General features: G+C 37.5%; 1 protein-coding gene across 8 annotated transcripts; it reads right to left on the reverse strand.

The window, feature by feature from the left end:
* Window positions 1–517: 517 nt before the first annotated feature.
* Window positions 518–16,004, reverse strand: UBA3 (ubiquitin like modifier activating enzyme 3). 8 transcript variants are annotated; one of them, XM_026857228.1, is made up of 18 exons: window positions 15,946–16,004; window positions 15,768–15,809; window positions 12,794–12,914; window positions 11,724–11,804; window positions 8,735–8,817; window positions 8,147–8,227; window positions 7,464–7,507; window positions 7,114–7,178; window positions 6,134–6,289; window positions 5,884–5,986; window positions 5,321–5,434; window positions 3,787–3,840; window positions 3,298–3,334; window positions 3,137–3,218; window positions 2,099–2,199; window positions 1,922–1,985; window positions 1,765–1,819; window positions 518–1,286 (listed from the first exon to the last, which is right to left on the reverse strand). In XM_026857228.1, the coding sequence occupies exons 1-18, from the start codon at window positions 15,963–15,965 to the stop codon at window positions 1,198–1,200; spliced, it is 1,392 nt and encodes a 463-aa protein (XP_026713029.1). In that variant the 5' UTR covers window positions 15,966–16,004; the 3' UTR covers window positions 518–1,197. The 8 variants fall into 8 exon arrangements, with proteins under 8 accessions (XP_026713029.1, XP_026713022.1, XP_026713023.1 ...); XM_026857221.1 differs by having other exon boundaries at window positions 15,935–15,982; XM_026857222.1 differs by lacking the exon at window positions 15,768–15,809 and having other exon boundaries at window positions 15,935–15,984.
* Window positions 16,005–16,230: the final 226 nt, after the last annotated feature.

Raw genomic sequence — 16,230 nt, forward strand, 5'->3', positions numbered from 1 at the left:
GGGGCGGCGAGCCCGCCTCCGCTTCCGCCTCGGTACCCGTCATGGCGGGGCGGCGAGCCCGCCTCCGCTTCGGTACCCGTCACGGCCGAGAGCCGGCCCTCTGTCCCCCTGCAACAACTCTTCCAGACCAGATGCGATAAGGACAAGTTTAGTTCCCGCTTCCTCATGTTTCCTCCAGCTGCTTCACACAAAGAACAGACCAAGCGCACACTCTGCTAAGCCTCAATGCCTTAACTTGCTGCTTTAAGTCCCACAACTTACAAGGGATCTTTAATACTTCTAAACACTGCAGAGCTGTTAAAATTTATCTGGGTAAAAATTACGGTAAAGTGACCCGATTCAGTTCAAGTGTAAGGTTACAACGCAGGTCCTACTCATCAAGTAAAACCAGAGAATTCACCCAGACCTATCCAGCACCGCTTGCTGCAAGGTCTCTGACTAAAGCAGCCAAATGATGACCTAGATTTTTTAATCGAGGTTATAAATGCTCTTGAATGTCCACTGATAAGACAGAAACTAAGATGTCTTTATGATTTTTTTATTAATAAATACCTTAACAGCACCAATGATAATCTTAACATAATCCTGCAATACTGTGCACAGCAGCTGCTTGGGGACTGCTAGTGGAGATGTATTTTCATGTACAGTTGATCATTTTGTCCTTTCATGTTTGCTTGTAAACAAAGTAATCTCTTCCATACTTAACACCTTTCATAAAACAGATCAAATCAATAGCAGATAAGAAGTAAATGCTCTCTTTTGGCTTTAAGGTGACTCAGCAAATGTATAGGAGTGCTACAGTTTAAAACCAGATCGCTGTGGTTCCTTCTAAGTGGTTTTCTCTTTGCACATACGTATGCACACATGCACTGGAAACAAAGACTTTTGGCCACCTTAAAGTTTCCATGTGTCTGAAAGTATATTAGCATTGACATTTTGACAACAAAAACTGAAAAAAAAAGTGTATTCCTATACATCAGTTCTGTACATTAATAAGCATTTATACAAATATAATCCACCAAATATTGGCTTCTACGTACAATTTTGAAATATGGTGATTCATTTGCATTACCTAATCTTCAACAATGCTAGTACTAACATGAACATTTCAGTTGCTTTCACACCCACAGAGTATGTTTGTTTTACAAGGTGGGTACAGATTTCTCTCGCTGTATATGCAGTTTACTTCTGAATAAATTAAGTGGTAAAGTGAAGCTTGAACAACATAGTCTGTGGTGTAGTAACATCAGCAACTGCAAGTTCCTGGCCATCCACAAGCCCCAATTCTGAAACAGAAAGAAAAGTATAAGTACAACAAACCCATGTGATTTGTCTTTTTTTAAATTTAAAAAAAAAGTTCTGAATGCCATTCCCACAAACGATAAATACAATGAAATAAAGTTGCCAACAGCTCACCAGCTGAACTAATTTCATCTAATTCAATATTGATCTATATTCATCTAATTCAACCAGGAAACTAATAGACCTTGTCAAGAAATACATAAAACACTAATGAAGTATGTTTAATTTACATCAATTATCAGCTTGCTTTGCTGCAATGTTTTTCTCTGCATCTGCCCATGCTTAACATATAAGCAATTTGAAGCCCACCCCTGAGCAACCTGAGAAAGGTATACGCACATAAAAAGGATAATGAAGCACATTCTACTGCACATTGCAAAATAAAGCAAACAGGGATAAAACTGATTGACTTCCTCTTTAGAACACTATCTTGGAAATCTACACATGACAACTGCGTGATACCTTTTAGTGTCTTGGAAAGATTTGGCCTTGTTCGTTCTTCAATTGAAGCTACTGTCTGAAAAAAAATAAAAAAGACCAAAACATTTCCTTTCCAGTTCAGGAAAGTAAATTTCAATAAATAAATATTATTAAAGACAATTACATATATTTAGATTACCTGTAAATAAAGTGTTTTATTTCCTCCATACATAGTTGCTGTGATTGCAGGAGATTTCATTTGCCTATATACAAAACATTTTTTTTAAAAACAGACAATCAGGTAGAAATACATTTAGAAATTACCTTTTTGAAACACCAAAAATTATCAAACAAGTCAGAATAGTTGTACACTTACAGTGAAGCATTATTTGTCAAGTAATCCAAGATCTCCTGCAATTTAGCTGATGGGGAAATCTCTATGTTTTGGGGCAGCTGGCTGCAAGCCGGACAGTTCTCCTACAACAAAGCAGCACAAGAATGCACATTACAATAAATGTGATTTTAGAAATGCTGCTAAAAAGTTCTCAAAACTATTTGTGTTTGTGTTTTGGTTTTGGGGGTTTTTTTTTAAGTTTTAGCTCCAGAAATATTAATACTGTTGCAAATAATCGTGACAAAACCCAATACCTTGTGAAGTCTGTCACTGTTTACCTGGCTCCCAACAGCAACTAAGTTTTTATGAAGTACAAATTTAATCTACCATAAAATCTGATACTACAAACTTCCAAATCAATTGTATCATAACCTCTTTTTTGAGAAGACTGGCTTATGAGCCTTCTTAAGACTGCTCATTTTATTTTGTAAGCCACATTTCCATTATTACAGGGCAAATCTTGAGGATTCACTTTCAAAAAAGTCAAGCACTGTTTTCCTCTGCAGGAGGCATAGCAGAAACACTTGAGATACCAACGTTCCACCAGCAGACACCACAAAAATAGCTGTCTGAAGAACCTCCCTATACCAGAAGCTGTTTTTCCACATATTAAGAAACATCAGCTAAACAGGCAAAAATTAAATATGCCATTATATATACCATGCAATAGTTTTTTGTAAACTGGTAGAAGAAAAGGTTTCATTACCAGGACCATCAAGTAAACTTCTGTTGATCTGGAGATAAGCAGTCCTGCTACTCTACATGGACAGACTGCCACTGTCATCACTACTAGACCCCCAAACCAGTGAAGTTTAAAAAACATTCCTACACACTAACACCAATACTTTGGAGAAGTAGCAGACTAAAAACATTGTAATTTGTCTTTTTAAAACTTCAGAAAAAATATTCTTTAGTGCTATGGGCCAGGAGTTTCAATACCAGGTTTCAGAAATACACACAGACTGCAGAAGTTCAATAAAAATCAAAGAAAAAACCCTGTAAGCCTTTAATGGCGCTAACCTTTCTTTCAGCTTCAAATGTGTATGTGTATAATCCATCCACATCATTAAACACCAAGTAGTTGTTAAGAGGAATGTATGCACTGTAATGACAAATATATTAGTGTTAATACATGTCATTATGTTGGAAATCATATATGTTATTAATAAGAAAATAAATACCTTGTGGCTATTTTAAAAACTTCAGTGGCACAAACAGCTGGAATGAGAAAAAAAACCAGTTTCTTCACTTTCTAGTTCTATCTCAGACCATTCAGACATCAGTGCAGAGTTGTACCAGAGAAGTAGTGACAAAAAAAAAAAATCAAGTATAACAATTTATAAAGAGCAAAATGACATCTGAAGGTAACTGGTAGTTCTATACATTAACACCATAGATTCAGCACTAATCTGAGACTACGTTAATCTTATATACCATGTTCTCCAATTATTTTTTTTCCCAGTCTCAAATGCTCTTGCTCACTCCTACAATCATACATGATCTTAGAATTTATACAGACACATGAAGTTTCTCTATGGAAAACAGAAATGACCGTAAGAATAAATCAGACCCATTTAAATACTACTATTATCCTTCCTGAGTTCTCAATTGCAAACTGTTGCCTTATTCTACTCTGTAAAGCAGAAGTGAAATGAGTTCTTTTAGCATACCTGCAATTACTGCATTTGTAGAAGCTACTGCTGGAATAATTCGTTTAACCACTCCTGTAAAAACAAAACATACAGTTTTGTCTTTTCTAAGAAACTATACTGAGAGACAACTTTTAGCCAGAATAATTACAGAAGGATGTACCCAAAGGTACTTTTAAACTTTCCATTTCCAGGAATTTCTATAACAATAAAGTATAATGGCATGCTGCTCAAGTACTTCGGCACTTTTTTTAATTTTAGGAATGGATCAAGCATGTTGAGAAAAAGAACGGATCACACAAAGAGAACTTGTGAATCAATCATAAAAACATTTATTCTGCATTTAGCACTGGAAATGAATTTAAAACTCAGTTCTAATCCTGTTTAACTGGAGAAATGCATGAAGTAAAGATATTTGGTTTTGGTATTCCTTCTGCATGAAAAGGCTTGCCAAACTGTACTGGCATCTTCACCCAACTCTCCATACTGAGCCCATCCAGTCAAACAGCATAGTACATACACTGATTCAAAGCAAGATTTCCTATGCATATGAGTTTGTACATCTGCAACAAGGAGGTTCCCTCTTTTTTCAGGCCTGCTGAAAAGACAGCAAATTCTTAAGTAGTCTGAATTTCCTCCAACTTCTCATTGTTGACTTGTATCCCTTCATACCTCAGAAAACATGTATAAAACTTTTATCTTTGCCTTCTTTCTGCTATGTACTTTATAATGAACCATCTTCAAATGCTGAAAACTGTGCAGCCATTTGCATGTACATAAATATATTTCATAACTGGAGTTGACATTTATCTGTGCCAAAAAAATACTACCAGAGAAGGCAGTATAAACTGCTGCAAAGAAGACTATCTGCAACATGCTAGGTGGAATCTGAGGAAGATGCACAAAAGAATCAGCCTGCCCTTTTTTAACAGGAAGGCATACACTGAGGTTCAAGTGTGGCATTTCAAGCCCATCATTTCAAATGCATTCTCACTACTACAAGTCAACGAATAGGTAGAAGTTGCCACATATTCTGTGGCATCTCCTGTATGAGATTCTCCACTCCCTTCCTATTTGGTTAGCGTTTAAAATACTTATTAAATGAGTGGTTGCATTCTGCACCTGCATGCGAACAGAGGCATACACAGCAGTAAAGAACAGATGCTATAGGCTTAACCGGCCTAAACTAGCATAAAGTGTTGCTGTTGCTAAAAGAAGCAATCACATTCTTTTGTTCCTACTCTGACCCAGCAAAAGTGGTCACAGTGTAATGTAAACCGTGGAGCTGCTCCAGGTTAAAAATAAAATGGCAAAAAGAATGTTCAGTTTTGTCCCCGATAAGTTCCTCCAATTCATGATGAGTGCCTAAACATCTGATTCATCATAAAATATTTGTGCTGGCACAGGAAACAAGCTGCTTGTTTCTGTTTTAAGATGTTAAGGGAGAAAAGAACATTTCTTTCTCAGCAGAGTTGCCAGCTTAGTCATAACAATTACAAAAAATGCCAATCCACCCACAAATGTCACAAACTTAAGTGAAATTCCATATCCTTACCTTGGGTGAGTCTGTATGTAACACCTTTAATATTAAATTGTGATGCTCTTTCTAAAGACTTCTGGTAAATCCACTGTATATGTTCAGGGTCATCTCCATCCAACGCAACACCTTCTACAGCAAAGTTCAGAATTTACAGGTTAAGTTACAGCTGTAAGAGTTCTTTAGAAATACAGCATTCTTTTTGTCTAAAAAAATTCCCTTTGTTTTAATTTGGGTTAAAATGAATATCCCATTACGCTACAAACATCCTAAATTCTAACACATTCTATACACAAACTATGTTAACTTCACAGATTTATAGAGCTGATACAGGTTACATTTTGAGTCAGGAAAGACACTGTGCAATATCAGAAACACATGAACAAATACTGAACTGGAGAGTGAGTCCAAGAAGAGAAAATCCATCACCAGCTCAGAGGAGGCTTAGATTCAATACAACAATGAGCCACATAAGGTTAAAAGGTAGGATTGTTTTATTAAAAGTAGTTGTATATCTAACTCAAAACAAATTAGTTACAAGGAGAAATGTCAGTTTAGCACCAGTGAAATAAACTAATTACCTCCAAAAGGCTGCTCCTTGGGCCACTGCAATATCCTGACATACTCAATACAATGCTCTGGTAGTCTGGGCATAGATGCAATAGTACACATGGGAAAATTCACCTGGTGTGGGCAGGGGAATCAAACCAGAAGAAAGCATGTAATACATAATGTATAGAACTAGGAAAAGAAACAAACAAATCAGGAGAATATTAAAAAAAAAAAAAAAAAAAAAAAAAAAAAAAAAGAAGTATCACTCATTGGAATTACCTGCGGTGGATAAAGCTCAAGTGTGCATTCAACACATGCTGTCATACCAGGAATAATCACACGAACATTTCCTTTAAAACCTTCTGTCCCTCCATCTATTAAAGGTATGATGGAACTTGGATCCAGTACACCATCTTCATAATGCAAAAATGACATCTAACAAATAAAGGTAGAGGGTTTTGTTGGGGTTTCTTCATTTTGGGTTTTGAGAGGTTTTTTACCTCTCAAAAAAATCCTAAAAATTTTAATCTTGATTAAGATTGAAAGCTTAATATACAATTTATTTTAAGGGTACATAGTGTATAAAACACTTATCTGTCAGTGTGCAGGACTTCATCTACCACCTTCACCCTCCACCTCCTCCTCCTCTTACTCCCCTGATGGATGCTATTATTTCCTTATAGTATACTAGAGTTTGAAGGATTTGGTGTTTTAATTCTTTGTTTGTTGTTTATGTTTGGTTTTTTAAATATTGGTAAATACTCAAAATCATTATTTTATAAGCAAATTCACAATGATAAAACTACCTAGTTCAATGACCAGCTTTCTACTACTTTATAACAGTGGGGCTCCAAAAGATGACATTTACAAGTAGCAGCACGATAAAGAGTGTTTGGCTAATGAAAAAAACAAAAAGTTCACAATGGGAGCATCCAGAGAGGCTGTGGAACTTCCCTTCTCATGGTTTTCAAAACCTAACTGCACAAGGCTACAAATAATGTAATCTAACTTTGAAATTACCCCTGCAGGGCACTGCCCAAATGTTGGCTAACACTCCTCAAGAAAAAGGCAGGTAAGAGCACGCATTTTATCCTGTTCACAAGAATTAAAAACCCACAAACCAACAGAAATAGAATGAGAAAGCTGTGAGTTTCAACAGCCCTTATTTCCTTTTAATAACACATTCTATACAAATCTGTTCAATTTTAGTTATCTATGCTCAACCAATAACCAGGCTTTAAAAAGACTGAAGACTTTACCAGCATGCCATTTATCCATCTTCTTGCAATTATAGAGTCCAGCCCACAAACAATAATATGAAACTCTAGAGAAAAAAAATAAATATTTAAAATCTATACTAATGCATACTTCTTAAGACAAGCAAAGTATTCTGTCTGTAAGAGTGATAGAGGAACTGAATGTAGTTAACTATCTCCCCCAGATTACCTACATGACAGTTTTTAATTTTGTCTATTTGTTACTTCCAGTATACTACAGAAGACTAAAGTAATCAGCACTCTAACCACCAGGAAAGGCAGCAAGCAGTAACAACTGCAACGTTCCCCTACAGCACCAGTGGGTGTTTGGCAGGCAAACAAATACCACTTACGTCGATAGAAGCTTTCATCCATGTCTTGAATCTTTTTAAAATATCTGAATGTAAGCCCAGTAAAGGAATATATTTATAGTTTACTGTTTTCTTGCTAACCTAAAGCCAAAATATTATCTAACTTAATAGTACAATTTTTATGACACTTCTAAAAAAAAAAAAACCCACCCTAATGTCATTGAAAGATTAAAAATTCCCACAGCTGAAGCTGTAGCATCTGACAAAACAAGTAAGGAACAAGTAAGGGACACAGTGTAACATTCACACACAGAACAAAGCTCAGCAGGCAAACTATTTACAAAGCTCAAAACATGTGGTATTACCAAGTCCTGTAAGTGCTAGTCTATGTTTATAAACTAACGTCTCCTATCAGTACACAAAACACTCTGGTGAATAAACCTGTAATTCTAGTATCTCAGCAAAAATAAGAATATTGCAGTTGAATCAAAAGGCTCAGTGAAAACACACAAAATGGTTTCTTAAAGCTTAGCCTTCTTTCCCCATGCATATTTCCTGTATGTTAATGTCACTGAGAAAGAATTCTCAATCACCGGCTGAATGAAACTGTTCTTTATTGTATGAAAAAGAAAGGATGGCAGCAAAATACTTTAGATAGTCTTACCACCTACAGTTTTCTAGGTATTTTTGAAGACTCTGGGGCTACTATTTCTCTCAAAGGATACGCTACAACAGCACAGTTGGGAATGCGGCTGTTTAGGAATTCTGCTGCAACTTCTGCTTTTGGTCGACCAACATCCTTCGGTCTGGGAAAACAACCAAGCAATTTGAAATGCATGATTTTAGTAGACTGAATCTTTCCAGACTCTATGCATTGCAATACTGAATTAAGTGACTGTTACTGTAGGACAATTCATTGATATGGATAATATTAAGGCATCCCTGTAAAGCATCACATAGGAGAGCTCCAGAGTTATCTAAATATGTCCATGTAACCACAGTTATCAGCACCAAAAAAAAAATTCAACAATTTTTCATTTTGCTCAGAAGAAAAGGGTAGCAGAAGAACTGGTATCTCAGTCTGTTTGCATTATTCTTTGGTGTCACCTTTTCCATTATTCATTAGCTATATGTTAACTTTCTTCACACCCAAACTATGACACCACAAATCTCAAACCAAGAAGGAATCACATGCAATGCTTAGCTAATAATCTTTAATGACATCTTGTTCAAGAAAAATAATGAGCATTTTCACATATTTTCTTTAGGTAAATTTAAAAACCCAAAAGTCGAATCGTGAAAATATCACTTACCGAAACAGAAACTGACGGTTAAGATTAGAAACATCTATAGTATCCATGTCAATGACATGGATCTGTCTAAAGCCAGACAGTGCCTGTGAAAAGAGATAGTCAACTTCATTTTATAGGAAATTAAATGCTTATAGTGCTCCAGAATTCATTCCACATGCCAGAAAAGCAACCTTTGGAAGAACAAACATACTTGCTCTCCATTCCCTGTGCAGACAGGTATCTGGGTTGCACATGCTGGTATTTAGACAGATCAAATTAGTAACTTTTCAAAGGTCAAAGAAAATGTTCTACTGAATGCAATATTGCTTTAGCCTACCTAATCATAACACAGGGAAGCCAACAGTAGGCTGATCTATAAGGGGAATGTGCAGTATTCCCTCACAAGTGGAGTAAATCAAAAGCATTCACTGGGGAAAAAAATGCAGATTTTGAATCAATACCATAAGCACTTCCTTGCTTGGCAGGATTAGAAAACCAAAAAAAGCTATTTTTTCTGTAAAATTTTAAGGTTTTGAACATTCACAGTTTTCACAGTCAGAATAAATGAGTTCGATATGTCCACCCCCAAATCACAGTTCAAAATTAGCCAGCATTCCTCACTGCATTCAATGCTGGAACAGAATGAAAACACAAAAAGTCACCTTGCTACCTAAGAACATACTGAACCTCTGACAGTTCTGCCTGATCTCTCTGTGCATGCAGGCCATCATTAGATTTGACAAAAAACTTCAAAGTAAATTTGTCTTAACACTGTATTGCAGGTCTGATCTGATAAACACATCCGTCATGCATAAAGAAACAACTTGAATTGTGATTAAAGGGAAATAAATGCTGTAAAACACTGGGTTTAGAGAAAGGAAATGTGTTGTGAAGTTCTGAAGTGACTCCAAATAAATGAGTCCTGTACCCTAAGTTTTCTCCTTTAAGACTCCCATCTTGCTAAAGACTTCCAAACTTTTCATTTTACATTTTCTGAATAAACAGAGCCATCCCATGCATAGTAAGTATTGAAAAGGATGTATTGGGAACTGATTAACAAAGGAACAACAGGACTAAACTATTTCAGAATAGAAATTAATTTCTGTAAGAAAAGCAGCAGGAATTTCTGTATGTTGTATTGGATACCCCTGGTGCTGAACAGTCATTTTGTATCATTGATAAATGTTCAGGTGTTGTTCAATATTATCAAAGCAGGCTGGGAGAGAGCCTGCTAAAGAGAAGAGCGAGCCTGGGACATCACCAACATACAGATTGGAGTCTTTATCAAATTTATATTCGTTGTCCCAAAGACATGAACACATGTGAACAGAATCTAGATTTACTTACGAGCTTATCTTTCTGAAAATGATAAAAATAAATAAGGACAAAACCTTTTTGAAGAGATGGGAACTGAGCGCATACAGCAGGCTTACCAAGTCCTTCATCCCATACAAATCCTCCTTCTCTACGAGCTATCAACAGATTGAATTTGTTATATCCCAATAAACCCATAAAATATTAGCTCTGGGCAGAGGTTAAATTCACCAGCACTAAATTCCCAAAGAAAGAAAACTGCCTTGGAGCTGTCATAATCTCTTGAAGTAAAATCCTGCTTAAGCACTGCAGTAACAAACCAGCAACCAGAACAAGAGTGTACACAAGTGCTGGAACTGTAAAACCCCTAAATTAATGGGTCTGACATGCCTAGCTTTACATGAGGCTACTGATTTATCAAGCATCTCAAGCTTGGAGGTAATGTCTGGAAATACTGAAATAGCAGTACATAAATTCTATAGTAAAGTACACCAATGCATAAGTATTGGTATAAATTAAGGAAAATGAGTTATTTCATAATAAGTTATTAATCCACACATTTTCCATGGAATCCATACATTCTTATTATTAAATAGAAGCATGAAAACGTACAGTATTAGTCTAAACTATCAAACTCAAAGAGGATGGTAACAGGGGTACACTACAATAAATATAAGCATCTGGGAGGATAAAAAACACATTAATAGGATTAAATTAATACAGATTTATTGGGTAAATTTCTGACAGCACATGACCCCATGACTGCATTTTAAATGCCTAAAAATTGCCTTTCAGAACACCCAGGGAAAGAATCCATTATAAACTACCAGCGTATCAAGAAAACTAAAATTACCTTCTGGTAATCTGTACTTCAGGAAAGTACTGCCACATTCCTTCCCTGTTCTTGCACTGTCACCTATTCCTCCCTAGCCACTTCCAGAGAGGATAGCGATAAAAAACTCAATAAAGTTTTCACTACATAGACGGAATTCAGCAATACAGAAGCAGCTCTGCGGGAGTGTTCAGGCTCTGCAGACTACCCCCTATTTACTGATCTTGAGGAACTGGAAAACCTGAGAGCAGTAAGCCTGGCTCTATTCATTTCACGATAAAAAAACCATAAATAATTCCAGCAATTCTAACCTCACTTTGAATTAATTCAAAAATGTAAAATAAACTGAAATTAAAACAACTTTGACTGTTAATACTGAACTTTGTACTGGCTACTTATGGCAGTTTAAAGTATTGCTTTTCATCTGAAAAAATATATTTTAGCCACTTTATTCCAAACAATCCTTCCTTGTATCACTATGAGCATGATTTGTTCCTAGTTTACTTCATTTCTCTAGATTTAGTAACTAGGGAAAAGTACCAACATTAGACCATATCTAAGGCCACAAGTGAACTTTTGTCTACAATCCATAAACAGCACCATGTTGTTCCTCATGCCAAGATTTGAGATAGCCAAATAAAGAACAGGCAACATATCAGACTACCACCTTTCAAGCTTATTATCAAGCTGCATTCTTGAAGCTTATTGTCTGTATCATCATGTATTTTATACATTTTGATTAGAATTTAGAAATCTAGTAGCTATATACAGTCAGAAGTGCCAAATTAGCAAAGTAGAAAATATAATTTCCTCAAGGAAAAAAAGAATATTCTAAGAAGCAGAGGGTGAAAACTGAGTAATTACCAGGTTTTTCAGGAGTTCGCATCCTAATCCTCCTGCTCCAATAACTAGTACTTTACATGTGCTTAACAAAAACTCAAGAGCCTGCAGAAAATATAAAACAACAAATTAATACACTAAATAGGAAAAAGTATAATTTGTCCTTTGCTTCATAACCTTTATAAATGTGTTATCATAAATTTTCAGTGCCTACTAAGTGTCACATAAACCAACTTAGATCAATAAAACAATTTGTGCTTGCAAAAGTAATAACATATTGGACTTTAATCATCTGTTGAGTACATACTAAATCACAACTTACAGAAAAGTAAGAGCTTTGTTGATAGTATTTTCTTTATAGTACTTTTGACCATGAAAAAAGCAAAGTCCCCCTTTATTATTATTTAGTTTAAGGAGATACTGTTTTCTTCCTCCAAATATTTTACTGCTACATAATACAAAATAAATGTAAAGAAACAGACAACAGGCAACATTGCTGGCCAAAAAGAATTGAAATTTTTAACTATTATAACTACTTTCTGTGAACTGTTCTACTAGACTCCAGCCTCAAACTAGCAAATAATGGAACAGTACATTAAAAAGGTAATGGTAAAATACATTCAACTGTAAGCTCTGAAACATAATGTACTGGAAAAGAGAAGTAGTAATTAAAACAGTCTGAATTTTGCTTTTCCTTACTAAACTCCTTTCCCAATTCTCTAAATACTCATATTAACCTTAATTCCTTCTTAAGTATAAGAAATTCCTTACTGTATCTAATTACTTTAAAAATATCAGCATTTGTCTCTCCATTTTTATGTGGAACTCAAAAGACAGAACATAATCCATATGTTGCTATATATTTATATATATGTTGACAGCAAGCTTGTAGCTGACAGTGAACAATTTAGAAATACAAGCTTATAAAAAGAATACAGTATGTTCTTCTAGAATCATAATGTTCAACTGATTAAAACATAAGCTTTTCATGCAGTTTTAGTATTCATACACTACTGGTGGTCAATTAATGAAAATGTTTACATTTGTTTGCAAAACAAGCTACAGATTCTTTATTTAAAGTAAGTGTTTCTCACTTGAGTGCCTGGTTCGAAATCAGGATGTGTGAATGGTCCAGATCGCTCGAGGAACTTCTTTACATGGTTCCAGCGACCTTCCCAGTCTCCAGTGTCCCCACACCCACCATCAACAGCCATTCTGCACAGAACACAGTAAATTCAGCTGCAAAATCATAAGAGAAAAAGCCACATCTCCAAAATGTCGTTTTTTTCTTTATGTATCTTTAAAATAACATAATTATTTACCATTCACACAAATGCATCTGCGTATTCTTTATACATATAAGTCATGTGCATGAACATTTGCATGAGTGGGTTTTACCTGTGGAACTAGAAAGCAATACAAAAATGCATAGAGGGGAAAAAAAAACAGGAGTTTCAATAAATCCCACTTATTTAGCTGTTACTAGTAAAAGTTGACCTGAAGTGAAAAAAGGGTCTACCTTTTTTGCTTTTATTTTCCTCATATTTGAAGAGGACACAGCAAAAGTGATTGTCCCTTCAGGTTTTGAGGGTGATGGTTTTTTTCATCAGTCAAGTCTTGTATCCTTTTTATTGACACTTAAGTTCATAAATCATATTTAGAATTATCAGTATATAACCACAGTTGTGAGGCACTGAATGCATAACAGTAACATGCCCCAGCGTTGTCTCCTCGGAGTCTTCATAGTAGTTTATTTAAACAAGTGTTAAAAAAACCCCAACGAATCTTGAATGCTTTTCACCCTCAATTGGCACTGTGCAATTTAGAACACCCCCATCTTTCAGTCACCTCCTGAGCCTGTCAGCAGTAGCAGTCTCACTTGAGAAAGGGAATGTTTGCAGTAATCTTCTAAATTTTCAAGACAGTATTTTACATCAAATACTCCACTACCTTTTTTCTGCTTTTGCAGGTCACTTTTAGTAGTACATAACTATAAATTTAAACTGTTAAGAGACTTACAGGAAAAGTTCAAAATCAGCTCCCTTAAGTAATTTTCTAAGGTAAGATCATCACCTAAACAGAACAAGCCCTTCCTTAACAGAGTGCACTTCCTTTTTTAAATAGGAGCTCCGCTCAATATATATGAACTATTATGTTCTATGTTAATACAAAACTAAGCTCGTTATAAAAGAGCTTTGCCAATCCCGAGCATGAAAGGTTGTGCTATTAGCTTCCTCCTGTGAAGTAATATGAAGAAAGCTTGTATCATTAACTGTTGTTGGGTAATGTTTAGAATTTATTATTACTTCCTGTATAGACAGTGAATGCCTTTATCCTCACAGAATTCAGAAGATGGACAACACAGTATGTCCACAGTAACTTTGAAGCAATTCATTTTCAAAAATATTTTCAGTAACAAAGAAAAACTTCACTGAAGCACATGAATAAATACATCATAATTTGCCTATATTTTGACTGCAGACTGAACTCATTCCTAGTTAACTTGACTTTAGGTAAGTTACTTACAGTGTAAGCAGTTAAACAAGATCTACAAAATGTTTTTGCATTCATAAAGGTCTTTTGACTTCTGACTTGCACTTTTGTATCTCCCTCAGTTTTCACAATTTACATCAAAAATTAGTTTTTAGGAAGGTGTGAATAAATAAAACACTCCCTCCATTGAACCCCTGGCTCATCTGTTGAGGATGTGCATTAAGCACTCACTTAAGCAAATAAAATGGCTCAATAACGATCACAGTAATTGCTTCTATGGATTACATTATAATTTTTAACTTTTCTGGAAACAAGTGCAGAAGCTATGCTTGGTAACATTAAGAACTTTTTTATTTTCTAATCCTTTTAGACAGTCCACATAAACAGCCATCAAGCAGCAGTATTCTTTTTCTGGTTAGATGTGTATTTTCCTTTGTAAGTGATAAAACAGTAAGATATAGTTTCACTTTTGCAGTTATACTGTAGTTTGGTTTTCTACATGGTTGGACGTTGTGGAGATCTGAAAAACATCAATAACTCAACCTGAGATTTTATGTTTAACTTCAGATACTTTTAAAGTGTTTATGTTCATGTCGTTACAGCATTATCAGCTATTTGTACAATTAGAGTTTAACAAAACTCTTATTTCACCAAATGGCTTTAATTTTATTTAAAATATCAGAACACCACAGTCCTTATGCTGCTTTAGGCCCAGACTTTTCCCTGCCACCTTCACATCTCCAAAGCTCCATGCTTCTGAGGGACATGGCATGCACCCCCTCAATCCAACATGCCCAAAGAATTTTGTGACCCTCACCCCAAGACACACACGCACAGCCTGCGAGTCTACCGCACAGGCAGGCAGATCTACTTTGTGATCTTTGGGAAAAGGGTCACAAGCAGATGGAAAGGAATAGTTAGGGGATGGAAGCAGATGAGGTTAAAGATTTCTGAGCATTAGTTTTCATGGCCGTTAAGACAGATGCATAGAATTTAGGGTTTTAATAAGCAGAGGCAAATGTTCAGTAGCCTGAATTTTTAATTTTCAGCCAAAATTTAGTCACCTGCTTCTAGGCTAGAGGCCCTCCCCATGTCCCTGACCGGCAATGCAGCTTTTTCCGCTCCTGTCACAAAGCTCTCCAGCACACCAGCCTTTACTCATGCCAAGCTCCAAGCCCGCAACTCCCGTCCCCACTCCGGGTGAGCCCCTTGGTCCTCTCCCCAGGAGACTCCTCTTCCCCAGTCCTTGGTGCTTAAACGCCCCTTCGCCTTCCCCCTCCTCACACTGACCCACCTAACACCTTTCCTCCGGCTCCCTCCTCCCGCTCCGGCCCTGGACTGCGCCATCCCCTGCCCGCCTCTCCGCTGGCCGGGCCCCGGGCCGCGCACAGACGGTCGCCCCTACCAGCTCCTCTCCCGCGGGCCCCGCAGCCCTGAGCTAACCCGCAGCCTCCTCCCAGCCCACACCTCTCCTGCGGGGCTGCGGCTCGCCCTGACCTACCAGCCGCCCCTCAGCAAGCGCTGCCTGCCCCTGCCCCGGGCCGGGAGCCCGCTCACCCGCAGCCCCGCACTAACCCATCCGCCAGCAGCTCCTCTAGCCTCCTTCTTTTCTTCTCCCTAAAAGAGAGAGAATAAAAGAAGGGTCAGTATCGCGCTACAGAGACCGGGGAGGAGGGAGAGGGGACCCCGGGGCCCACCCGTCCCCGGGAAGCGGGGGAAGGGGTGGGCGAGCACACACATACAGGGCACTTACGGTTCCTCACCATCCGCCATATTTCCCTCTGCTTCCCACAATGCCCCACAGCGCCTCTATGGGCGGCGCATTACCAGAGCGCCGCCACGGTCGCCGACCTATAGCGTCGCGGACGGGGTGGGATAGAGCGTCCGCCAGGCGAGGCCTCCGCTCGGGGCGCCAGTCTCTATGGCAACAGAGTGGGGACACAAGCACACACCACATCACACCTCCGCGCTCCGCCGCCCGCTGCCCCCGGGCCCTCAAGCACAGACCGGGGACCTGCAGCCGGCCTTACCCGCCCGG

Source organism: Athene cunicularia (assembly GCF_003259725.1).
Source record: "Athene cunicularia isolate RWA chromosome 12 unlocalized genomic scaffold, athCun1 chr12_part1, whole genome shotgun sequence".
Lineage (NCBI taxonomy): Eukaryota > Metazoa > Chordata > Aves > Strigiformes > Strigidae > Athene > Athene cunicularia.

Coding starts and splice junctions, on each gene's coding strand:
- UBA3 (XM_026857228.1), bottom strand. CDS start 15,965: ATGGCGGATGGTGAGGAACC. Junction 6,290..7,113: donor GATGGATAAATGGCATGCTG/GTAAAGTCTTCA, acceptor TTTATTTGTTAG/ATGTCATTTTTGCATTATGA. Junction 1,287..1,764: donor TCTTTCCAAGACACTAAAAG/GTATCACGCAGT, acceptor TTTCTGTTTCAG/AATTGGGGCTTGTGGATGGC.